A 26,422-nucleotide genomic window follows, 5' to 3' on the forward strand; every position below is an offset into this window, starting at 1 on the left:
GTTTGCAGGACAGGTGGGGAGGTCGAGCGCGACGGAAGCGCCGCTTGCGGCACTGGGCACACGTGGTGAGCGGTGACGGCTCGTAATTTCCGGGCTGACGTGGGTCAATGCCGGACCTCCACATATGCGTGTCGTAGCCAAGAATATACATTTTTAACACTCTATATATATGTGGTCTCCTCGGAAGGAAGTATATTTTCTCATCTAATTATCATTTCCTCGTGAATGAATCAATGCTTCAAATTGATGCCGGAAGAAATATTTTCCCATAATAAATCTACTGATGTGAGGGCCCCTCAAGGACATGGGCAAATAAAATTATAAAACAAAAATAATTTATACTAATTATCAATTATACAATCTATCACCAGCCATGTACATGTGTGGGTAAGCCAATCCAAAAGCACATCAATATCTTCATCGTAACTCAACTCTGATATCTTCCTTGGGTAGAATGTGAAGTACTATGACTACTATGACATCTCGATAAGATCGTGTATACTCTCATCTTAGACATTGGCAACTTTATCTCACAACCAACGTTGTGAGGTGACATCAAAAGAGGCAACTATGTGCTTTTTTAAATTATAGATTTACTCCATCGTCATAACTCTAGTAAATCAAAATGATAAGATCAATATTATTTGTGCCAACAAAATATCCTCTAGTATTGTTGTATATTACACAAAGATCATAATCTTAGTGTTCCTTTTTCAGTGTAAAGGCTCGTCTCCATAGGACATGACAACTCCATGATCGTAAGAGAAACATTGACACTTCTCCATCTCTATCCATTAGTTATTGAGAAATACCTTTAGATTTCATACATGTGGAGGATCATCAGGAAATTTTCATCTCCCTTTTTGTTTTGTAGACTTAGTCATATAATAAAATAAATAAATTGATGAAGATATTATTTATAGTATAAACTAGAGTCGTAAATTAGTAAGGGGCATTTGTATGATTGTCAATATATTTAAAATTTTAAGAAAAATTATAATATAATTATTAGACTATCAATATTTTATGAATTTAAATGTTGGACTATTAAGAAATAATATATACAAAAGATTTATATTATTGAGATAAAAATATTGGTGTGGATCTATTGAGTCATTAGGAAAGATAAAATTAAAAATATTTTTATTCGTGAACAATTAGGTATCACCTCAATAAATAATAAAATGAGAAAGAATCATTTAAAATTATATTGACGGGCTCGTAATCGATTTAACAATTCCATTTTAGTTGATATTTTTTATTATTTTAGGCTTGTACACATAGCTATTTGTGATCGTCTTGTACAAGTAAAACTATTCAAAAGAAGACCATTCAAATAGTCATTTTAAATATCTTTTGAGTGTGTAGAACAATACAAAATATCAATCATCTCAACACCCTATAGCTACCCAGGTGACACAATGCTATATGGGCATTTGGGTATATAGGGTTGGTTCATTATCTCATTCCGTAATAATATTATATGGGCACTTTTGGGTATTTCTAGTTAGATCGTTTTGGTTCCTTTGTTGTACTACTATTTAAAGCTTGTGAAATCTATCTTCGTATTTTGTATTACCTATATAGTGTTGGTTGAAATATTTGTTTGTTGGGTCCCGAGTATAAAGCTTTTTTTAACCACTTTTCTCTTTTACAAGGAGGTTGATTCCTTGCGGATGGATATACAAAAGTGTTACATGACTTGGACAAATCCATCTAAGCTCGTGATAATATACTCACGAGACTAACATATATATTAGTTAGAAAAGATGAAATGATTAGGAGAGATAAAGGAAGACTTAAAGAATTTTATTAAAAAATATAAATAAAAATTATAATACTTTTAACTTAACTAAATATATGATTATTAAATACCAGATCCATATAACTAGCACTTGTAGATTTAGTTAAATAGAGTCTAAATATCATCAACTAGCTAGTAGAGTCTAAATTCTGGTTCTAAGATGCTAAAGAAATAATATTGCTCTTGTCAACAAACTTGATGAAAAAGTCCCGATCGATATCATCCATCTTACTTTACATGGATGATGGATGATCAAAATCTGACCTCATCAATTTGCAATTTATGATCATAGTATAAAGCTGTTTCTTTGTCTGCATATTATAAAATCACTAGTTAGATTATTTATTAGTATCGTTCCTTCTAAAGCTTAATGCATAGATCATGCATATTTATTAATTTACATTATGAACATTGAGAAAATACTTTAAAAATAAATAAACTCTAGAGATCAACAATTAAAGAAAATATCAAAAAATCTATGTGAACTTCAAAACCAAATTCTTCACTAGATAAGAAAAATTAATGTAACAAATCATTTTTTCTTGAGTTCACCCAAATCAAAGCCCCAGATTTCTTATAGATATTTTCACATAAATCCCAAAAACCTCCTTTCAACCTTTTCAAGATCCGCTAGAGAGAAATTCATTGTAAGTCTTTTCACTTTTCTAAAATTTTAAGACTCATGATGTCTTTATACAAATAAATCCTAATTTATTAATAATTTTTTCTTCCTATTTAGATCCTTAGTCTAAATTCTAATCCTAACCTATAAGAGAATTTAAATCTAATGAATACTAGTTAAAATCTTATTGAGACTCAAAATTCTTACCATTCACAATAATATCTCTCTTAATGATTATTTTATTTATTTTTTTAAGAGTACACAGTGCTTCGACCAGCAAGATTCTAATCTTCCTAGAGGAAAAAAAGAGTTCAAAATATAAAAAGAAGTCAAATATCAATAATTTAATAATATAGATGCAAGATTAATGTTGTTCACGGATGGCCCATTATTCAGCCTATAATGGACTTTAATTACCCATAGCCCAATTTAGCTTTCTCTCTTCTCATTTAATCTAAACCCTAACTCTTTTAACAAGTGGTACGACGATTGGGGAAGAAAAAGTGGGCAAAGTGGCTGTGAAAAAGAGAGAAGCACAATGATAGTTAAGGGCAGAAAAATAAGAGAAAAAAAAACGAGGAAGAAGACAAAGACAACGTAGAGGTTATTCTAATCATCCAAGCACTGTTCTCGTCTTAGATAAAATTTATAGTGAACTTTTAAGGCATAGTTCGCCACCTCACATTTGTTGGTTTGCTCCTCATCTTCGGATGTACTCGATTTGTCCCATATCACATTGAATATTTTCTTTTTCTTTGGTAGCTTCTTTGATTTATAATAAATTGTTATGTTATTTTTAATTTTATTTTTATAATTAGTCTTTTTCATGAACTTTTTAAATTTTTTGTCAAAAGTTATATATCATCATCACTAGCTTTCGCTCGAGTGGTCTTCTATTGTTCGAAGTACTAAATCCTTTCTGTTCTTTGGAATGTAGTTCTTATGTTAATCATGTTCAATACAAGTTATTCTATAGGTCATTAAAACCCGATAAGTTTTTCAAGTGGAAAATTATTTAGATCCTTTGCTTCTTGTATTGCCATTATTTTTGAATCTCAACTTTTTAGAAAGAATCTTAGAATCTTATTTATAAGTTTAAGATTAGAAAAATATTTATCAAGAGCTTTTAAACTATTGACGACATATGTAAAACAAGTGTATATGTCAATAATAGTTTCACTTGGCTTTATTCGAACTAATTTAAAAGTATGCATCAAAAGATTGACTTTAGACTCTTTAACTCTACTTGTACCTTCATATGTGATTTTGAGTGTATACCAAATATCATACGCAGTTTCCCATATAGAAACCTGATTGAATTTATTTTTATCTAGAGCACAAAATAAAGTGTTCATCGCTTTAGCAATAAAAAAAAAAGTTTTCTTCTCCAAATCATTTCATTCGTTCAATATATTAGAAGATTTTTGAAAATACTTTTGATAATATTCCATAAATTCAAATACATATAAAGTAAAAAAACTATGATTCAAGTTTTTCAATAAGTGTAGCAACTAAATTATTTGAACAAAAGAGGATGAATGATAAAATTACCCTCTAAATTATCGAAAAAAGTTATCTCTCTTGGGTGTTAAACCAACGGAGAGAAACGTGACTATGATACCAACTATTAGGACTAAAATCGACACTAAGAGGGAGGGAGGGAGGGAGGGGGGGGGGGTTGAATTAGTACTTACATAAAAATTATGTCGATTTGAAAACTCATTCAATGTAGAAAAACCATTTCGATAAAGCCCATATTAGAAAGTGTTTGAGCTTGACTTAGAGTAAATGTAAAGTGAAGTGAGTAGCTAAGTAAGTAATAAAAGTAACTAGCAAAGGAAAATAGTACATCGAATTTATAGTGGTTCGATCATCGTGACCTACATCCACTCCCGATTCCTCTTCACTTGAGGCCACCAACTTCCACTATCGATCTTTTTTCCAATGGACGAAGATCAACTACAATTATAACTCTTTCTCCTTTTTATAGGCTCAGGAGAGAACTTTTATACCCCTCTTTTACAAGTGTTTCCTCACACACCTCCCTTAGGACTATCACTAAGCTCTAAGAGAAGGGACTCTACACTTTAAGATATTACAACCTTAGAATCATAGAGTTTTTATTCTACTTTCATATGTTTATCAAGCAGGAATTTGTGGAATATTTATAGACCCTAAATGACTTCAAAAATTGGAGTCAAAGTTCAAATCTTCGAGATTTCGGGGTACTGATGGTACCATCGCCTGTTAGACTAACAATTGGCGATACCACCACCTATCAGTCTGACACTAGGTGGTACCACCGCCAAGTCACACTGACACTAGGTAGTACCACCACATAGTCTGGTAGTATCATTGGTTGACATAGTTTGGAAAACTATATCTGGGTGGTACCACCGCCTAGACAGCTTGGGAGGTCGAGCCTCAAGCGATGGCATCGCTTGGGCCAGCTAAGGGTCACTGAATGAGCTTTTATCTTAGCCCAAAATAGCCCCAACTCTGGCCTAATGGGCCCCTAATTGAGTTAACCTGATTACACTCGAAACTAACTCAATTAGACCTAAACTATTTCGGTCTAGACAAATTATTATAAGCATGAATCATATGTTGTCCGATATGTCATTGGTTTATATAACGCTTCATCCGATCTTTTGGCACATCATTCTCTACTTTAGTGTATTGCCCAATTGGCATGTTGACCTCTCTAACATTCGATCTCCTTAACATAATGTTCGATCCTTCGGCTCGATGCCCGAACTCATGGCACGAAGTCCTTATGTCGGTATGTCGACCGATCCTTCGACTTGACATCCAATCTCCTAACATGTTTCACTATGACCCAATGTTCGATTCCTCCTACTTTAATCGATTTGTCTTTTCTGATCGAAGTTAGTCTTGTGTCATTCAAAACACAGATTAGATCATAAACTCATCAATTGATTTTATCATCAAAATATGATATTCAACACCCGGTATTAGTAGTGCACTTTATTTTGTCACTTTTATATATGACTTTTCTAGGAAAGTTTGGGTCTATGCTATAAAGACCAAAGATCAGGTTATTAATGTCTTCAAAGAGTTTTATGCTAGAGTTGAAAAGGAGACAGAAAGGTACTTGAAATGCATAAGATCATATAATGGTGGTGAGTACATAAGATTGTTTAATGGTTATTGTAGGTCATATGACATCCAACATGAGATGATAGTTCTTGGTATACCTCAGTATAATGCAATTGCAAAGAGGATGAACTGTACACCATCATAGAAAAGATAAGATATATGCTTTCATAGGTCAAGTTACTCAGAAAGTTTTAAGATAAGGCTTTGAGAACTGTAGTTGATGTGATCAACTTGTCACTCTATATAACCCTAGATAGTGATGTTGTAGAGCATGTATGGTTAGGTAAAGATGTTTCTATAGGCATTTGAGAGTATTTAGTTGTCATACATTTATACATATTTCAAATAATAAGAGGTCCAAGCTGAATAGTAAGACAAAATAATGTATTTTTCTTGGCTACTTATATGATCATTTTGGTTATAGGCTTTGGGATCTAGAAAAACAAAAGGTATTTAAAAGTAGAGACATGATCTTTTTTAAGGATTAAACCTTTGAGGATTTAAAAAAGGAGACACCAACCGAGACTTCTGCAGAAGGATTAGTATATTATGACCCAATTACTCCTCTAGTATATCAGGGTGATGAGGGAGATGTGTAGGAAGATGGTGTCGAGCCCGATGTTGATCTACATATAGGACATGTTGAGTAAGAAGAAGTTAGGGAGCAATTTCCATAGAACCTCAATTGAAAAAGATCTTCTAAACAACATCAATCTTCCAGAAGATACTCTACAGATGAGTATGTGATGCTTACTAATACAGGTGAACCAAAGAGTTACTAGGAAGCAGTTGAAAGTGAGCAGAAAAAGAAATGGTTAGTTGCTATACAGGAAGATATGGATGCTCTGTAGAAGGACCACACATATGATTTGGTACAACTACAAAAGAGAATAAAGGTCTTGAAGAACAAGTGAGTTTTCAGGTTGAAGACTCAAGAATATTATTCTTGAAGGCTTTGGTCAAAGGAAATGTACTGACTTTGAAGAGATTTTTTCTCCTTTTGCTAAAATATCTTCTATTCATGTAGCTCTTGGTATTACTGTTAGCTTGGACTTGGAGGTTGAGTAGTTGGATATGAAGACGACTTTCCTTTATGGTAATTTAGAGGAAGAAATTTATATGGAGTAACTAAAAGGCTTCAAAGTCAAAGGTAAAAAAATTTTGTTTACAAGTTAAGAAAGAGTTTGTATGGGTTGAAGCAAGTTTCAAGACAATGATACAGAAAGTTTGATTCATTTATAATTGAAAATGAATACAAAAGAATGACTTCAAATCATTATGTATACATCAAACGGTTTGGTGAAGATTTTATTATTCTCTTATTTTATGTTGATGACATATTTATCTTTGAGAAAGATATATCTATAATTGACAAGTTAAAGAAGGAACTAAGTTAGTCCTTTACAATGAAGGACATGAGGCTAGCAAAGCAAATATTAGGCATGCATATTTTTTGTTATAGAAAAAAAAAAGATTTGATTGTCACAAGAGAAATACATCGAGAAGATACTAGAAAGGTTCTAATATTTGTTTAAGCTTTGGAGGTGGACCACATATGTTGACGGGTTACACAAATGCACATATGTTGACGGGTTTTGTACTCACTTTTGCAAGGGGAGTTTTGTCACGATAATCTAGATTACAAATGTGCATTGCTCTCTCCACTACAGAGGAAGAATATATCACTGCTATAAAGGTTTGCAAAGAAATATTATACATGAAAGAATTCTTATAAGAATTGAGGCTGAAACAAGAAAACTATGTGGTGTATTGTGACAGCCATAGCGCCATCCATTTTTGTAAAAATCCAACTTTTTATTCCAAGTCAAAGCAAATAAATGTTAGATATCACTAGATTCGAAATATACTTGAAGAAAAACAGTTGCAATTTTAGAAAATTCACACAAATGACAACAAAGCAAACATATTAACAAAGATCTTACTAAAAGAAAGACATGAGATATGCTGATAGCTGATCGACATGGCTTCACATTGAGGAATCATGAGACAACCTCCCTTGTGGGCTGAAGGGGAAGGTTGTTGGGTAGATGGCCAATTATTCAACCCATCGTGAGTTTTAATTATCCACATCCCACTTTAGACTTCTCTGTTCTCATTTAATCTAAACCCTAACTCAGTTAGGGAAGAACAAGGGGGTATTAGTGGTTATGAAAAAGAGAGAAGCAGCAATGATAGTTGAGGGCAAAAAAATAAGAGAAAAAAGAAAGGGAAAAAGATAAGGATAACGCAAAGGTTGTTTTTAATCATCCATGTAGTGTTCTCATCTCAGGTTAGATCAGATTTATAGTAAATTTTTACTGCGATCACTTCAGGAGATTTTAGATATTGTGCACAGTAGCATAATCCTTGTATCCTAATTATTTTTTTGTGATTGTTGCTTGGGTTTTGGGCAAGAGATTTTGAGATTTGTACATTCATTATTTTTATAGTAGATTTTCCCTTACTTGCCTCATGGTTTTTATCTTTCACGTTGGACGGGTTTTACACGAAATCTTGGTATCCTATTTAATTGTGATTTTCATTTAATTTCGTTATGTGTTACGATCGACTTATATTTATTTGTATATAAACTTTTTTTTAATTAATGTTGTTTAACACTTTCTACCTATATTTATAGAGAAAATTATAAAATCAAACTAGGTTAAAATTAAAATTGGCATAATTATGTTGAACATATATACGTGATCAACAAAAATTGATGCACATTACAAATATTAAGCCGTAAAGGAACATAATATAAAATTGATATAATTATATGACAGGTAGATATTATGTCTAATTGCAGATTTTATCTTCGGACGATATATGTTGCATCAAGTTAGTACTTCAATTACATTTTTAATTGCATGTAAACGCATATAAATGTCGTATTTGAGACTAATCATAGCCTATATATCTAACCTTCGATCATTTAACTGTACATATAATAAGTAATTCTGCCGAGACTTTATCAAGTCATAATAAAAACCTAAAAAAAAATTTCTTCCATAATTACTTAAAATCCAAAAAATATAATGTGGGTCCCAACATCAAAATGATTCTCAGTGTGGGCCCCAATTTGGTTCCTACTCAGCAATAGAGATAAGCCTTTGAATCCCTCCCTCACTCTCACACCTTCGAAGCCAAAACAGCAGCGAGAGGATGGCTTTAGCGACAGCGGCCATCACCGCCGCTCTCTCCTCCCTCTCCCTCCGCCCTCCTCTTCACCGCGGCGGCCTCTGCCTCAAGCCCCTCTGTGCCACCCTGCTCCCTTCCTCCTCCTCCTTCCGCGCCCGAACCCTCCCCAAATTGGCCGCCACGGCCGACATCGACACCTCCTTCTTCGACAACGTCGACCCCAACGACGACATCCCCTTCGACCCCCCGGCCCCGCCGGAAGGCTACGTTGCCCCACCCTCCTTCGACGAGCTTCCCCCCGAGTCCGAGGAGGAGGTCGCCGCCGCCTACGAGGAGATCTACGGCGCCGCCTACAGCGGCGAGTCCGTGCTCGGGAACGACATCTACGTCATGGACGGAAAGGTCAAGAAATCCAGCGGCCTCCTCGGCCGGAAGAAGCGGGACAGGCCCAACGATGGGTTCGAGGAGCGGGTCGTCCAGGTGAGGAGGGTCACCAAGGTCGTCAAGGGCGGCAAGAAGCTTTCTTTTCGTGCCATCGTGGTGGTGGGGGACAAGAAGGGGCAGGTTGGCGTCGGGGTCGGGAAGGCCAAGGAGGTGGTCGACGCTATCGCCAAGTCCGCAGGGAACGCCCGTAGGAACATCGTGTCGGTGCCCATGACCAAATACTTGACCTTCCCTCACAGGTAATCCATCCGTTTCTCTGTCATTTTTCCTTCAAATGCAAAGTTGGGCTCTTGATTCATAAGTTTTTGTTAATGCTTGCTTCAAATCTCTTGTTGTTCTGCTTTCCCTATAAGATGTTTGTCTTTATGGTTGATTTATTGAGAGGAATCGGAGAAGTTATAAATAAGCTAAATCTTTAGTTTACCGTGATGAAATCATATTTTTTGCCAATGCCGAAATGTGCTTGATAATTTAGAGTGCAAGTTTCATGGATGCTGATGCTCAGGAATCACACTATTCCTGTGATGAAGAAGTGTTACAATACTCAATCTGACACATTTTTCAAAACCTAGAGGCCCAGCTCAATGTGGTAGAGGCAGATGATAAGCTGCTTTCTGTTGCATACTTCTGATCACTCCATTAAAATGAGTTTTGTATGCTTCAATTATGTATAGTGGTTTATGTGAAACAGATAATATGATATTGGAGTATTGATTTTTCTGTATCCGCCGTCTATTTTCTTTTTTATTTCCTCGTAATTGTTTTATTTACCAATTATAACATTTTCCCTTAGTGTGTTCCTATATTCTAAGCTACTAATCTAATTCTATGGTCCCATTCTAATTCACCTTTGTACTTTAGGGCACTTGAATTGTAAGATGCCTAATGTCACTGTTGGATGATGATCTAATCCTATAATGAAATTAGTTAAGACTAATGTTAATGAGATCCGATAAAGTTTTATGTTGGCTATTAATAGCTTAACATGACCCTCATACTCTTTTGGGCTTGGAACTGACATTGAAAACACAAGAGCAAGTTATAAAGAAATGGAAACTGCTAAAGAATTTTTGTTTGCTCCAAACTAGGATTTTGATTCACCAACATAGATCTCAGACCATAAGAGACCTTTCCCTTTAAGCACCAACCTCTAGAGGTCTAGCAAATTACACCATAATTCAGTTGTATGTTTTATGTTGCAATACAAAATCCAGAAAATCCCTAGACTGCTTTTCCAATCAAGAAAGAAAAATAACATTCACTAAGCCAAGACTTAATGCAGAAGACTTTACAAAGTCAAGACCTAATAGCTAATATACCGCAGTTTAATCCTTCTCATCAATGAACTTGGAGGGCTCAGTGCTAGGTCTCAACATCTAATCTAGTGTTTTCCAAAGCACAAGATGCCAAAACGCTCGAGGCAATAGGTGCTTTCCCAAGCGAAACGAGACGTTCCCAAATATTAAAATTAAAAATATATATATTATGATTGATAAATATGATTATAAAATAAATATGGCTGGGGGTGAGTGTTGTTATTAGTTAGTTTGGTTGAGCTAACTATGTGAAATTGGTTGAACTTGAACTCAATTTGATTGGACACATGCCCGAGTCACCCAATGCGTGGGCTCGGGCATGCACCTGAGTGGTGCCTCCTTCAAATGCCTCGCTCGGCCCTGTTACGAAGTGCTCGGGCTTCGCCTCGCCGAGGGCCTTTTGAAAACACTGATCTAATCAGCACTTTATAATGATAATACTCGTCATAATTATCATTCTTATCTTATAGTGATTAGATCTCAATTTGAGGTAGCAATGGGTCTAATTTCAATTGCAATAGGATTTTGCAACAATGTCGGGTGATTAAGTTGCATCTAGATAAAGCTCGAAGTGGACCTAATCTGACCAGATTTAAGCCAAAGTTGTCAGACTACTCTTAGAGAGAGATCTTGATTAAAGGAGAGTTCGTCCTTTAAGAGGAGGTCTAGCCATCCATCGTATGAGGGCTTCCTACCCAAGCCAGGAGAGAGATGAGGCAGCCACCCAACTCCTACTCCCAACACATGAGGGAGGACACATGTCTCTAACATTCGAAGACTGTAGCTGACTAAGCCTAAAAAAGTCAGCGAGGAGGCTATCATGTACTTAGATGTTTTTGCCTAAGTCGTGCGGCACCCTTGCGTGTCAGTCCACAAAAGTCAGCCTCTCCTAAACCTCCTACGGTCCCTTAGGACCTACAAAAGAGAAAACGGGTTAGAGAAAGAGTCTTACTCGAGATCCACAAGCAATCATTTCAGTAAACACTTCATAGCCAATGCAAATTACAAACATACTTCACAAGTCCTGAACGATCGCACAACAAAGGGTCCAAAATGATCCACTATAGACCGAAATCCCCACAAGTGCCCACATGACATAACCTTTGTTTGCAAACCTAGGACGATCACTAAAATCAAAGAAAATGGGGCTGTTAAGCCTACTGGTAGCCTTTTACATACTATGTAAAGTATGAACAAAACTGAAAGACATGGACATACATGAGCATTACATCAAACACCCCGTTTACATTTTTGTCCGTGACATTATCCCCCACTTATTCCTTCGACGTCATCGTTGAAGCCTTTGCAGACGCTGCATCTCCTCGCCTTTGTTGAATCTTCAATCTTTTTCTCCAGTTGCGATGCGCCTCTTGGCTTCAACGACATTTCGCCGCTGTTGTTGAGTAGTCGAACTTTGATATGCCATGTTGCTTCAACTCGCCCATGACTCTGACTCTGAATCTGGTGTGGGGTCGGTTGAGTTGTGTTGATCCTTGTTGTTTCCTGCGGATCTCTCAGATGAAGGAAAAGATCATCCTTAATATGCGTTAGTCTCTTAAATGTCACATGTCGCTTGAACTAGGTGGATGCTTGTTAAAGCTTTAACGAGCATCGCCTCGCAGACTTTAAAATTTTTGGTCCTTTGTAAAATTTGTCTATCGATTCTTCTTCCACTTAGTCGTCACTTCCAAGTAGGTTCACATCACTTCCGTTTTTTATTAGCATTTTGTTGGGAAATGAAGCGGATAATATACTTTCAGTGGCACTGATCACCATTGGTGAGGATTTGACAACTATCGTCTTCCACTAGGTTTCGTCGAACGGTATTTGAATATGTGTAGAGCTCCTCTGCTGGATAGATAAAAGAATTAGGGTATTCGGTTTCGCCCATTCTCTTAAGAGTTAAGAAGGCAAATGTTACTTGACTTCGCCTGCCTCCTTGAGGGTTGTACTTCATGCATCGAGCTGGTTACTAGCCTTCGCCCGCTCTTTGCTCACACTTCTGAAGCACTCGAAGTGTTTGCACTCATTGCGTTGAGTTAGCTACTGTGATTCACCTTCTCAATGCCATCGAACTTCTGGAATAAAGAAAGTTTTTGCCCCAACTTGGAGTAAGTCTCTAATAGTTTTGGTCGCCTCTGAGATTGTACCGTCTTCTCCATCATCTTTGCAGCCCACTCCTCTGAGTCGCAAAGGTACAGCACCGTGTACTGCCTACTTCGTTCCTTGGTTGAGCACTCTTGTATCGACCCGAAGTCCTTCATTTTCGGCTATCTTGATGAGAAACTCATTGACACCACTCTTACGAAGTTCCTTGGCCTCTGTCATTCAGTCTTGTCTCAGTACTTAGAGTTTGCCTCTGCATTTTCCACCTCATCGGCCCCTTTCACGACCAAGCGCTCTCCCTTCATGAGAACAAGGGATCGATGACTTCATTGAAGTCCTGTCTTTGTGGTACCATGGCGTTGCCATGCCCATGGCCCTATTATCTATCGCCTCGCATCTGCGTCTCTTTCTTCGTGGTCGGTAGATCTACCTCTGTGGCACTATGACATTCCTCCAAGTCCACCTCCATTCTAACCGATACTTAGTTTTTTTGGGTAGCTAAGTCTCTCTGGACTCATCGTCGCTTCCTCGCCCCTTTCGACCCCCTGCTTCAACACCTTTGTATTCTCAGAACAATTCCCCATGGTTGATGGAAAGGCAGACTGCGACTCCTATGTAGGGCATTTACTATCATGTTGTAGGGTTTGCACCGATTCTGTTCTCCTTAGCTTCCTTGGTAGCAACGTTCGCTTACTCGACCTTGTCCTCTGACTTGCCGAGCTCCCTTAAGCGAATATGAGCTCTGGAGCACTCCAACTCTCCAGCAGCTCCGATCATACCTCTGCATGATCAAGTCCCTCCCATGGGACTCGCTAGTTTTTGGGTAGCTAAGTCCCTCTGGACTCGTTGTTGTTTCCTCGCCCCTTTCGACCCTCTGTTTCAACACTTTTATGTTCTCCGAGCAGTTCCTCTTGGTCAATGGAAAGACAGACTGCAACTCCCATGCATGGACTTCGCCATCATGTTGCAGGGTTTGTACCGATTCTGTTCTCCTTAGCTTCCTTGGTAGCAACGTTCGGTTGCATGGCTGGTTTTCTTCTGACTTCGCCATCATGTTGCAAGGTTTGTTCGATTATCAAGTTCCCCCATGGGTCTCACTAGTGTTTAGATAGCTAAGTCCCTCTGGACTCGTCGTCGCTTCCTCGCCCTTTTAGACCTCCTACTTCAAAACCTCTGTGTTCTCCGAGCAGTTCCCCTTGATCGTTGGAAAGACATACTGCAACTCCCATGCATTGCCTCCGTCATTATATTGTAGGGTTTGCACCGATTCTGTTCTCCTTAGCTTTCTTGGTAGCAACGTTCACTTACTCGACCTTGTCCTCTGACTTGCAGGGCTCCCTTAAGCAAATACGAGCTCTGGAACAGTCCAACTCTCCAACCGCTCCGATCATACCTCTACATGATCAAGTCCCTCCCATGAGACTCACTAGTTTTTGGATAGCTAAGTCCCTCTGGACTCGTCGTTGTTTCCTCGCGCCTTTCGGCCCTCTGCTTCAACACTTTTGTGTTCTCCGAGCAGTTCCTCTTGGTCGATGGAAAGACATACTGCAACTCCCATGCATGGCCTTCGCCATCATGTTGCAGGGTTTGTACCGATTCTGTTCTCCTTAGCTTCCTTGGTAGCAACGTTCGGTTACTTGGCCTTGTCCTCTGACTTATCGGACTCCCTTAAGCGAATATGAGCTCTAGAGTAGTTCAACTCTCCAGTCGCTCTGATCATACCTCTGTATGATCAAGCCCCCCCATAGGACTCACTGGTTTTTGGGTATCTAAGTCCCTCTGAACTTGTCGTCGCTTCCTCGTCCCTTTCGACCTCCTACTTCAACACCTCTATGTTCTTCGAGCAGTTACCCTCGATCGATGGAAAGATAGACCGCAACTCCCATGCATGGCCTTCACTATCATGTTGTAGGGTCTGCACCGATTATGTTATCCTTAGCTTTCTTGGTAGCAACGTTCACTTACTCGACCTTGTCCTCTTACTTGTCGGGCTCTCTTAAGCGAATGCGAGCTCTGGAGCAATCCAACTCTCCAACCGCTCCGATCATACCTCTGCATGATCAAGTCCCTCCCATAGGACTCACTAGTTTTTGGGTAGCTAAGTCCCTCTGGACTCGACGTTGTTTTCTCGCCCCTTTTGACCCCTTGCTTCAACACTTTTGTGTTCTTCGAGCAGTTCCTCTTAGTCGATGGAAAGACAGACTGCAACTCCCATACATGGCCTTCACCATCATGTTGCAGGGTTTGTACCGATTCTGTTCTCCTTAGCTTCCTTAGTAGCAACGTTCGGCTACTTGGTCTTGTCCTTTGACTTGCCAGGCTCCCTTAAGCGAATATGAGCTCTAGAGCAGTTCAACTCTCCAACCGCTTTGATCATACCTCTGTATGATCAAGCCCCCCCATAGGACTCACTGGTTTTTGGGTATCTAAGTCCCTTTGAACTTGTCGTTACTTCCTCGCCCCTTTCGACCTCCTGCTTCAACACTTCTGTGTTCTTCGAGCAGTTACCCTTGATCGATGAAAAGATAGACTGCAACTCCTATGCATGGCCTCCGCTATCATATTGTAGGGTTTGCACCGATTCTATTCTCCTTAGCTTCCTTGGTAGCAATATTCGCTTACTCAACATTGTCCTCTAACTTACCGGGCTCCCTTAAGTGAATATAAGCTCTGGAGTAGTCCAACTCTCTAGCCGCTCCGATCATACCTCTGCATGATCAAGTCCCCCCATGGGACTCACTGGTTTTTGGGTAGCTAAGTCCCTCTGGACTCGTCGTTGTTTTCTCGCCCCTTTCGACCCCTTACTTCAACACCTTTGTGTTCTCCGTGCAGTTCCCCTTGGTCGATGGAAAGATAGACTACAACTCCCATACATGGCCTCTACCATCGTGTTTGTTGGGTTTGAACCGATTCTGTTCTCCTTAGCTTTCTTGGTAGCAACGTTCGCTTACTCGGCCTTGTCCTCTGACTTGTCGGGCTCCCTTAAGCGAATATGAGCTCTGGAATAGTCCAACTCTCCAACCGCTCTGATCATACTTTTGTATGATTAAGTCCCCCTATGGGACTCACTGGTTCTTGCATTCGAAATTCTCCCTCGGTGGTACATAACCCCTATATGCTGATGACTAAGGCTTTTATCCGATGCAAAATTCGATGCACGCACAGAAGATCCGCCTCTTCGATACCATGACATTCACTCTTTGAATCCATAGCCTTTCTTGCCGTCGTGTTGTTCACCGAAGTCGAGCTCCCAATAGCTCCAGATCATACCTCCGTATGATATAGTCCCTCGCGGAACTAGTTTCTTGTGTATCGCAATGCCATGAGCTATTCCATTATGATCGCTGCACCATGTCGACAACTGTTGACATTTTCATTGCATTCTGATCATTGTGAAATGAATTCGGATAGCGATCCCTCCATGTATGACCTTTGCCAACACATCATAGGGCCTCTTCCATCTTCGATTGTGTTTGCTCCACTGGCAATCGACCTTCATCCACTCGCTCTCGGGTCACACCCAAACGAAGCACAGCTCTAGGATAGTCCATTGCATGGTAGCTCCTGAAGTCCACCGACTTCGCTGAAATTGGTGCACCATTATTTGGATCCTAGGCCTTTAGCCCCACCAGCATAATCTCCACTACACACCGCTTCCTTCATGAAAACTTGAATAGCAGCACTATGACATATTCTTCAAGAGTACATACCTCCGTGTCCTCTTACCCCGTGCCAAGGCCTTTTGAACCCAACTTCACCTCCGTAAGTTGAGTCGTCTTAGTTCCTCCGTTAAATGCTTCTCCAAGATAAGGTGCATGTGCTTTGAAGCTTCCTTCGTCTTTGGCACCATGCAGGATGAGTTCGCTCCATCAAAATGAGGGATCCATAGAACAATATGATCCTGCTCTTGCCTCTACAAGAGTTCATGTCCTGGATCTCTGTCTAAGTAAAACTTCATGCCTCCGCTCTATGTTTCATCTTCTGTGCCAACTCCCTTTATGTGGCTTGGGTCCTTTACCAAGTTACACCCAAGTTGCTCCGCTCCTCGATTTGCATTAAGTTGATAGTGGCCCTCGTGCCCACCATTCCACGGGTCAACCCTTTGTTGAGTCCGATTTATATATCGGCTCCAAGAGTGCCTTCATTTATGTCGTTTTGGGTCGCTTCCCCACTTGATCTCGTAATGCCTCCCCCAATGCATTATCTCAAGCGAGATCATGCGACGACTCCTCGCCGTAATGTCACGGACTTAGCTGTTTTTGCCTAAGTCGTGTGGCACCCTTGCGTGTCCGTCTGTAAAGGTCAGCCTCCCTGAAACCTCCCATGGTCCCTTAGGACCTACAAAAGAGAAAACGGGTTAGAGAAAGCGCCTCACTCGGGATCCACAAGCAAACATTTTCGAAAACACTTCATAATCAATGCAAATTACAAACACACTTTACAAGCTCTGAATGGTTGCACAACAAAGGGTCAAAATGGTCCACTACAGACCGAATATCTCTCACAAGTGTTCACATGACACAACTTTTATTTACAAGCCTAAGAAGGCCACCAAATCCAACTAAAATGGGGCTGTTAAGCCTTCGACCGTCCCTCTACATGCTGTGCAAAGCATGAACAAACCAAAAGACATGGACATACATAAGCATTACATCAAACATCATGTTTAGAATTTTGTCTTTGACATTCTCCCCCACTTATTCCTTCGACGTCCTCGTCGAAGCCTTTGCCGACACTGCAACTCCTCGCCTTTGTTGAGTCTTCAATCTTCTTCTTCAATCTTCTGCTTCAACTGGAATGCACCTCTTGGCTCCTAGCTGCTCTCTACTGCTGTTGTTAAGTAGTCGAACTTTTGATCCCTGTTAGTTTCTACGGGTCCATCAGATGAAGGAAAAGACAATCCTTACTATGCGTCAGTCTCTCAAATGTCTCATGCTGCTTGAACTGGGTGGATGCTTGTTGGAGCTTTAACGAGCATCGCCTCGCAAACTTCTGAAGTTTTGGGTCCTTGCTCCACAAAATTTTCCCATCGACTCTTCTTTCATTTAGTTGTCACTTTCAAGTAGATTCGCATCACTTCCGCTTTCGATTGACATTTTATTAGGAAATGAAGCGGATAATCTACTCTCAGTAGCACTGATCACCATTGGTCAGGATTTGACAACTATTGTCTTCCATTATCTTCGAAGGGTCTTTGAACTTGTGCAGAGCTTCTCTGCTGGATAGATAAGAGAATTGGGGTACTCAGTTTCGCCCATTCTCTTAAGAGTTGAGAAGACAATGGTTACTTGACTTCGCCCACCTCCTCAAGGGTTGTACTCCATGCATCGAGCTGGTTACTGACCTTCGCCTGCTCTTTGCTTACATTTCTGAAGCACTCAAAGTGTTTGCACTCCTTGCATTGAGTTAGCTATTGTGATTCACCTTCTCAATGCCATCGAACTTCTGGAATGCAGGAAGTTTTCACCCCAACTTGGAGTAAGTCTCTAATAGTTTTGGTCGCCTCTGAGATTGTACCGTCTTCTCCATTAACCCTGTCGCCTACTCCACTAAGTAGCAAAGGTATAGCACCGCGTACTGCCTGCTTCGTTCCTTGGTCGTGCACTCTTGCACGACCCGAAGTCCTACACTTTCGGCTATCTTGATGAGAAGCTCGTTAACACCGGTCTCACGAAGTTCCTTGGTCTTTGCCCTTCAACCTTGTCTCGGTACTTGGAGTTTGCCTTTGCATGCTCCACCTCCTCGGTCTCTTTCACGACCAAGCACTCTCCCTCCATGAGAGTAAGGGATCAATGACTTTCACAGAAGTCCCACCTCTGCGGTACCATGGTGCTGCCATGCCCATGGCTCTATTATTCGTCGCCTCGCATCTGCATCCCTTTTCTTCACAATCAGTAGATGTCGTTATGGCACTCCTCCAAGTTCACCTCCATTCTAACTGATGCTTGATTTTGGATAGCTAAGTCCCTCTGGACTCGTTGTCGCTTCCTCGCCCCTTTTGACCTCCTGTTTTAACACCTCTATGTTCTCCAAGTAGCTCCCTTTGGTCGATGGAAAGGCAGACTGCGACTCCTATGTAGGGCCTTTACCATCATGTTGTAGGGTTTGCACCGATTATGTTCTCCTTAGCTTCCTTGGTAGCAACGTTCGCTTACTCGACCTTGTCCTCCGACTTGCCGTGCTCCCTTAAGCGAATATGAGCTCTGGAGCAGTCCAACTCTCCAGCTGCTTCGATATGCCTCTGCATGATCAAGTCCCTCCCATGGGACTCACTGGTACTTGCATTCGAATATTCCCTCGATGGTACACAGCCCCCATATTCTGATGTGCAAGGCTTCTATCCGATGCAAAATTCGATGCACGCACGGAAAACCCGCCTCTGCGATACCATGACCTTCACTCCTTGAATCCATAGCCCTTCTTGCCGTCGTGTTGTTTCACCGAAGTGGAGCTCCTAGTAGCTCTCGATCATACCTCCGTATGACATAGTCCCTCACGGGGCTACAATTTGTGTGTATCGAATTGCCACGAACTATTCCACCACGATCCGCTGCACCATGTCGCCTCCTGGTGACATCTCTATTGCATTCTGATCATTGTGGGATGAACTCGGATTGCGATCTCTTCATATGTGACCTCTGCCAACATATCGTAGGGCCTCTTCCACTTTTGATTGTGTTCGCTCCTTTGGTAATCGACCTTCATCCACCCGCTCTTAGGTCACACTTAGATGAAGCACCGCTTTAGGACAGTCCGTCGCTTAGTAGCTCCCGAAGTCCACCGACTTCGTTGAAAATGGTGCACCATTGTTTGGATCTTGGGCCTCTGCACCTACCAACACAATCTCCGCTGCGCACCGCTTCCTTTATGGCAACTTGAATGGCAACACTATGGCATATTCTTCAAGAGTACTTGCCATCGCGTCCTCTTGCCCCATGCCAAGGCCTTCTGAACTCAACTTTGCCTCCGTAAGTTGAGTCGTCTTAGTTCCTCCATCAAATGCTTCTCCGAGATAAGGTGCATGTGCCCAGAAGCTCCCTCAGTCTTTGGCACCATGCAAGATAAGTATGCTCCATCAGAGTGAAAGACCCATTAAACGACATGATCCCGCTCTTACCTTTGCAAGAGTTCATGTCCTTGACCTCTGTCCAAGGAAAGCTCTGTGCCTTCGCTCCATGTTCCATCTTTTATGCTGGCTCCCTTCATGCTGCTTGGGTACTTCGCCAAGTTACACCCAAGGTGCTCCGCTCCTCGTTTTGCATTAAGTTGATGGTGGCCCTCGCACCCACCATTCTACGGGTCAGCCCTCCATTGAGTTCGATCTCTATATCGACTCCAAGTGTGCCTTCATTTGTGTTGTTTTGGGTCGCTCCCCCACTTGATCTCGCATGTATCCACCAATGTATTATCTCAAGCGAGATCATGCGATGACTCCTCGCCGCTCACTCGGTCCATTGAGCTTCGTGGAGTTGTTGTTTTTGAGGTACTCCTCCTCAACATGTACGGTCTGTTGCACATGATTCTCCTTCTAGAAAGCCGAGACTTATCCCTCCTGGATATCTATCCCATTGGAGCAATATCTCTCTTCGTTTCCTTCTCTCTAAAAGTTTCGGAGACCACCATCCCCTTGGACTACTCCGATTTGCTGAACAAACTGTACATTGTTTTGCCTCCTACAAACGCACTTGCTAGATTGTGACTCCACGTCAATACAGTCCCCGTTACACCACTCAAGGCCTAGCAATGTGCTAAACTCGTTGCACACTTTAGCCTCCTACGGATATATCGTTCGCATGTCGAAGAGAAAGTTTCAATGCTCTATGGGATCGAGTTTCGGTCACCTTGGGATGGCCACGAACATTCCATCGTCTGCATATAAGCCCTTGTATGAGTACCAAATTTTTCGAGTTAGCAATTCCCCTCACCTTTGTGAGCTTTGCATAACTCTTTCGGTCGCTGAGCAACCCATTCCATATTGTATGGTCTCATCCTTTACCAAGCGCCTCGCTTGCCTTGAGCACCATCAAGTATTTTTGTCAAGTCGAGCCGTAGCTCGAACTCAGCCATCCCAACCTTTGTGCGCTACGCATTCTTCCAAGCTTACTTGTTCTCGTGGTGCCTCTTGCGCGAAGGGTTGGTCATTCCTCTGAGTGCCAATCTCAGATGTCCGCTCATTTGAGCGACTCATTTTCCCTACATCTCCATGCTCGTTTTCCCCCAAACGGTCGCGTGTGCTGGCTGCACTCAACGCAGCCTCACTAGGTCCCCCACGTTTGCATGCCAAGTGTTTTTATGAGTGTTTTTCCCGCTCTAATACCATCTGTCACGGACTTAGTTGATTTTGCCTAAGTCGTGCGGTACCCTTGCGTGTCCGTCTGCAAAGGTCAACCTCCTCGAAACCTCCTATGGTCCCTTAGGACCTACAAAAGAGAAAACGAGTTAGAGAAAGCGCGTTACTCGGGATCCACAAGCAAACATTTTCGAAAACACTTCATAATCAATGCAAATTACAAACACACTTTACAAGCTCTGAATGGTTGCACAACAAAGGGTCAAAATGGTCCACTACAGACCGAATATCTCTCACAAGTGTCCATATTACACAACCTTTATTTACAAGCCAAGAAGGCCACCCAACTAAAATGGGGATGTTAAGCCTTCGATCGTCCCTCTATATGTTGTGCAAAGCATGAACAAACGAAAAGACACGGACATACATAAGCATTACATCAAACATCTTGTTTAGAATTTTGTCCGTGACAGCTCGCTCGGTTCGTTGAGCTTTGTTGAGTTGTTGTTTTGAGGTACTTCTCAATATATGCGGTCTGTTACAGATGATTCTCCATCTGGAGAACCATGACTAATCCCTCCAAGGTATCTATCACGTTAGAGCAACTTTTCTCTTCGCATCCTTCCCTTTGAAAGTTTCGGAGACCACCATCCCCTTGGACTACTCCACCTTCCTGAACAAACTATGCATTGTTCTGCCCTCGCAAACGCACTTGCTAGATTGTGACTCCACGTCAATATAACCCCCGCTGCACCCCTCAAGGCCTAGCAACATGCTGAACTCGCTACACACTTCAGCCTTCTACGGACATATCCTTCTCATGTCGAAGAAAAAGTTTTAATGCTTTATGGCACCGAGTTTCGGTCACCTTGGGATGGCGACGAACATATCATCGTCCGCATAAAGCCCTTCCATGAGTATCGAATTTTTCGAGTTACCAATTCCCCTCACCTCTGTGAGCTTTGCACAATTCTTTTGGTCGCTAAACAATCTATTCCATCTTGCATGGTCTCATCCTTTACCAAGCGCCTCGCTTGCCTTAAGCACCATCAAGTATGGTTTTCAACATTCAGCCGTAGCTCGAACTCAGCTATCCCAACCTTTGTGCGCTACGCATTCTTCCAAGCTTGCTTGTCCTCGTGGTGCCTTTTGCACGAAGGGTTGGCCATTCCTTTGAATGTCAATCTCAAATGCCTGCTCCTTTGAGCGACTCCTTTTCCCTACATCTCTATGCCCGTTTTCCCCCAAACGGTCACGCATGCTGGCTGCCCTCAACGCAGCCCTACTAGGTCCCCCACGTTTGCATGCCAAGTGTTTCTATGAGTGCTTGTCCCGCTTTGATACCGTATATCACGCACTTTGTTGTTTTTGCCTAAGTCGTGCGGCACCCTTGCGTGTCCGTCCGCAAATGTCAGCCTCCCCGAAACCTCCTATGGTCTCTTAGGACCTACAAAAGAGAAAACGGGTTGGAGAAAGCGTCTCACTCGGGATCCACAAGTAATCATTTCAGTAAACACTTTATAGCCAATGCAAATTACAAACATACTTCATAAGCTCTGAACGGTCGCACAACAAAGGGTTCAAAATGATGGTCCACTACAGACCGAAATCCCCACAAGTACCCACATGACACAATCTTTGTTTGCAAGCCTAGGACGACCACCAAAACCAAAGAAAATGGGGTTACTAAGCCTACTATTAGCCCTTTACGTGTTGTGTACAGCATGAACAAAACCGAAAGACATGGACATACATGAGCATTACATCAAATACCCCGTTTACAGTTTTGTCCGTGACAAGGCGTTGGTCGGAGGATAACCGACTATTAGTCCCACACCCCTTGGAACATGAGAGAGGCAGAAAGTCCATAAATGAAGACTATTATAAGCTTATAAGATACTATGACTTGATCACAGCTTGACTTATCAATGCTGTCCACTCTATAAGTCCTTATCAATACTACCCTCTCTTCTATTCCCTTGTTTCTTTTCTCTGTCCTTATGAAAGAAAGAAGACCTTCAGTAGGTGGCATGAGATCTTATCATTAACTGTGTTGCCATCATGGACATGAATGATCTTTGTCTTCTTTGTTGGATATTCTAAGCTACTAATCTAATTCTGTGGTCCCATTCTAATTCACCTTTGTACTTTGGGGCACTTGAATTGTAAGATGCCTAGTGTCACTGTTGGATGATGATGTAATCCTATAATGAAATTAGTTAAGACTAATGCTAATGAGATCCAATAAAGTTTTATGTTGGCTATTAATAGCTTAACATGACCCTCATACTCTTTGGGGCTTGGAACTGACATTGAAAACACTAGCAAGTTATAAAGAAATGGAAACTGCTAAAGAATTTTTGTTTTCTCCAAACTAGGATTTTCATTCACCAACATAGATCTCAGACCATAAAAGACCTTTCCCTTTAAGCACCAACCTCTAGAGGTCTAGCAAATTACACGATAATTCAGTTGTATGTTGTATGTTGCAATACAAAATCCAGAAAATCCCTAGACTGCTTTTCCAATCAAGAAAGAAAAAGAACATTAGCTAAGCCAAGACTTAATGCAGAAGACTTTACAAAGTCAAGACCTAATAGCTAATATACCACAGTTTAATCCTTCTCATCAATGAACTTGGAGGGCTCAGTGCTAGGTCTCAACATCTAATCTAGTGTTTTCAAAACCACAAGGTGCCAAGGTGCCAAAACACTCGAGGCGCTAGGCGCTCACCCGAGCGAAACGAGATATTCCAAAATATTAAAATTTTAAAAAATATTATGATTGATAAATATGATCATAAAAATAAAAATAACACATCAAACTGCAATCATATAAAGTACCAAGTTACATTGCAGGAAATAAAAGCAGATATCAAAGTTGTGATGTTCTTACCTAACAGTATATTATGTTCTAACCCCTAACAGTGTACTTACCTCAAGCTGATGTTGGAAATTTAACAAAGTGCAGGAAATACAAATAGGAAATAGGAGATCATTAAAGGTGTAGGAAAGAGATCATTTAACAAAGCTGTTGTTACCTACAAACTGAGAAAGAAGAGATGGAGAAGTAACTGGCAGAGGAAGGTGGTGGTTAGGGCGGAGGATAGTGGCAATCGACGGAGGAAGGTGGTGGTTAGGGTGGAGGATAGTGGTAAGGCAAAACGAAGCTGGTCAATGATGTAAGCTCACATGTCGGAGAAACAAAGATTCAAAGATGGCATAATGTGGGGGATGCTTGTGGTTCAACAACCTAGGGCGGAGGAGGCTCGCGGCCTAGTGGCGTAGAGTAGAGGAAGCTCTAGCGGCATAGGGCAAAGGAAGCTCGCAATCTGGTGGTGAAGGGTAGAGGCATCTCACGGTAGGCTTTTTGATTCCTTACATTTGGTCGGGAGGGAGGGCTAGGGGTGAGTGCTGTGATTTGTTGGTTTGGTTGAGCCAACTATGTGAAATTGGTTGAACCTGAACTCAATTTGATCAGACACACACCTGAGTCACCCAACGCTTGGGCTCAGGCACGTGCCTGAGTGGTGCCTCCTTCAAATGCCTCGCCCGGCCCTGTTACGAGGCGCTCGAGCTTCGCCTCGCTGTGCCTTTCGAAAACACTGATCTAATCAGCACTTTATAATGATAATACTCGTCTTAATTATTATTCTTATCTTATAATGATCAGATCTGAATTTGAGGCAGCAATTGGTCCAATTTCAATTGCAGTAGGATTTTGCAACAACATCCTTTCTAGTTGGGTGATTAAGTTGCATCTAGATTAAGCTTGAAGTTGACCTAATCAGACCAGATTTAAGCCAAAGTTGCCAGACTACTCTCAAAGAGAGATCCTGATCAAAGGAGCGTTCGTCCTTTGAGAGGAGGTCTAGCCAACCATCCTACAAGGGCTTCCTACCCAAACCAGGAGAGAGATGGCACGGCCACCCTGCCCCTACTCCCAAAACAGGAGGGAGGACTCATGTCTCTTGCCTTGGAAGACTAGCTAACCAAGCCTAATAAAAGTCAGCCAGGAGGATAAGCGACTATTTGTCCCACACCCCTTAGGAACATGAGAGAGGTAGAAAGTCCATAAATGATGACCGTTATATGCTTATAAGATATTACGACTTGATCACAGCTTGAGTTATCAATGCTGTCCACTCTATAGTATATTGTTTTTGTGGTAAGTGAATGCCTGCTTGCTTTTTTAAATAATTTCAGTATCCGATTATCTGGTACGTAAACATTTGAGTACACGAAACAGTTGATTTTCTCTTGCATTGAACCCATCGATGAAACTAGTGAACTGACAGTCTTGCTTCTAGCATGAGATTCGAGAGTTATTTCTTTGAAAGGCGCAGAATATTGTAACCTGAAGAGTCATCAAGCTAGTATATTCTGCCAGAAGTTAGATGGGATTAACTGTAACCATACACTTTACTGCTTACTATGATATCTTGGTTCATATGCCTTGTCTTTTGGCCAATAATCCAGTAGCCATAGATCTGATTACTATCTCTTTCCAATCCTCTATAGATGTGATGGAGATTATGGAGCAGCAAAAGTCATGCTGAGACCTGCTTCACCTGGTACTGGTGTCATTGCTGGTGGAGCTGTCAGGATTGTGTTGGAGATGGCTGGTGTAGAGAATGCTCTGGGGAAGCAACTAGGGAGTAAAAATGCCCTTAACAATGCAAGAGCAACTGTTGCCGCTGTCCAGAGGATGAGGCAGTTCCGAGATGTCGCTCGTGAGCGTGGAATCCCAATGGAAGAATTGTGGCAGTGAACCAAACCCAAAGGCTGTTTCTGCTAAATCTGTTTGACAGTTCTGTTGACTCTTTTCATTTGGAAAAAAATTGCAAAATTTACCCTTATCTACGATTTCCATATGTTTGCACCCCCAACTTATATCAATCATCTCCGACAGGATCCTTATTTTTCACTGCAGGATATTTGTGTTTTTTTTTTTTTGAAAGATAAATGAGAAAGACAGGATATAAGTCCAATACCTTGCGATGTACCGCAGGATACTTGTGTTGGTTATGGTGTATGCAGAAGCAAATCAGCCAATATTCTCAAAAGCCTTCATTTCTGGTTAGATCAGTTTGGGGCATTTTGTCGGTAGCATTATATGAATGTTGATCTTTGTGGTAGACACATGGAAAGGAAATTAATACTGCAAATTACTAAGCTGCATAAGCCTCGATGATTGTGCCGATGATGTACTGTTTAAATTCAGCACAATTGAAAAAATAGATGATAAATATGAATAGCTTTTTTGGTAAGTGGTGCATTGCTATATGTCGACCCAAGTAAGTAAGTAGTTGAGACATTATAGCTTGTTTTTAATTCTAATATATATATATATATATATATATATATATATATCTTGGTGTTTTATTTGATTATGGTGTTGTATTTGATTATGGTTCCATTTAATTCTGCTATCTGTTATGGTCTGCTAGTATTTTTTATATACAAAAGCTCATTTCTCTTTATATCCCATCAACTGATATCGTAGGGTTGTGGTGATTTAATTTTTATATTTGAATATGGAGTTCAGTAATGTTTCTCGCATAATTAGTTTAAATGGAAATA

General features: G+C 40.9%; 1 protein-coding gene across 1 annotated transcript; it reads left to right on the forward strand.

Annotated features, from left to right (window-relative positions):
- The first annotated feature begins 8,667 nt into the window (after positions 1-8,667).
- On the forward strand, positions 8,668-25,698 carry LOC135612613 (small ribosomal subunit protein uS5c-like). Its single transcript, XM_065109099.1, has 2 exons — positions 8,668-9,367; positions 25,361-25,698. Exons 1-2 carry the CDS (start codon positions 8,709-8,711, stop codon positions 25,608-25,610), a joined length of 909 nt encoding a protein of 302 aa, XP_064965171.1. The 5' UTR covers positions 8,668-8,708; the 3' UTR covers positions 25,611-25,698.
- Positions 25,699-26,422: the final 724 nt, after the last annotated feature.

This window comes from Musa acuminata, chromosome BXJ2-5 (assembly GCF_036884655.1).
Source record: "Musa acuminata AAA Group cultivar baxijiao chromosome BXJ2-5, Cavendish_Baxijiao_AAA, whole genome shotgun sequence".
NCBI lineage: Eukaryota > Viridiplantae > Streptophyta > Magnoliopsida > Zingiberales > Musaceae > Musa > Musa acuminata.

What these genes read in the sequence shown, in the direction of transcription:
- LOC135612613 (XM_065109099.1), top strand. Translation starts at nt 8,709, where the DNA reads ATGGCTTTAGCGACAGCGGCCATCACCGCCGCTCTCTCCTCCCTCTCC. An exon ending in TACTTGACCTTCCCTCACAG is followed by an intron (nt 9,368 to 25,360) that starts GTAATCCATCCG and finishes AATCCTCTATAG; the next exon opens with ATGTGATGGAGATTATGGAG.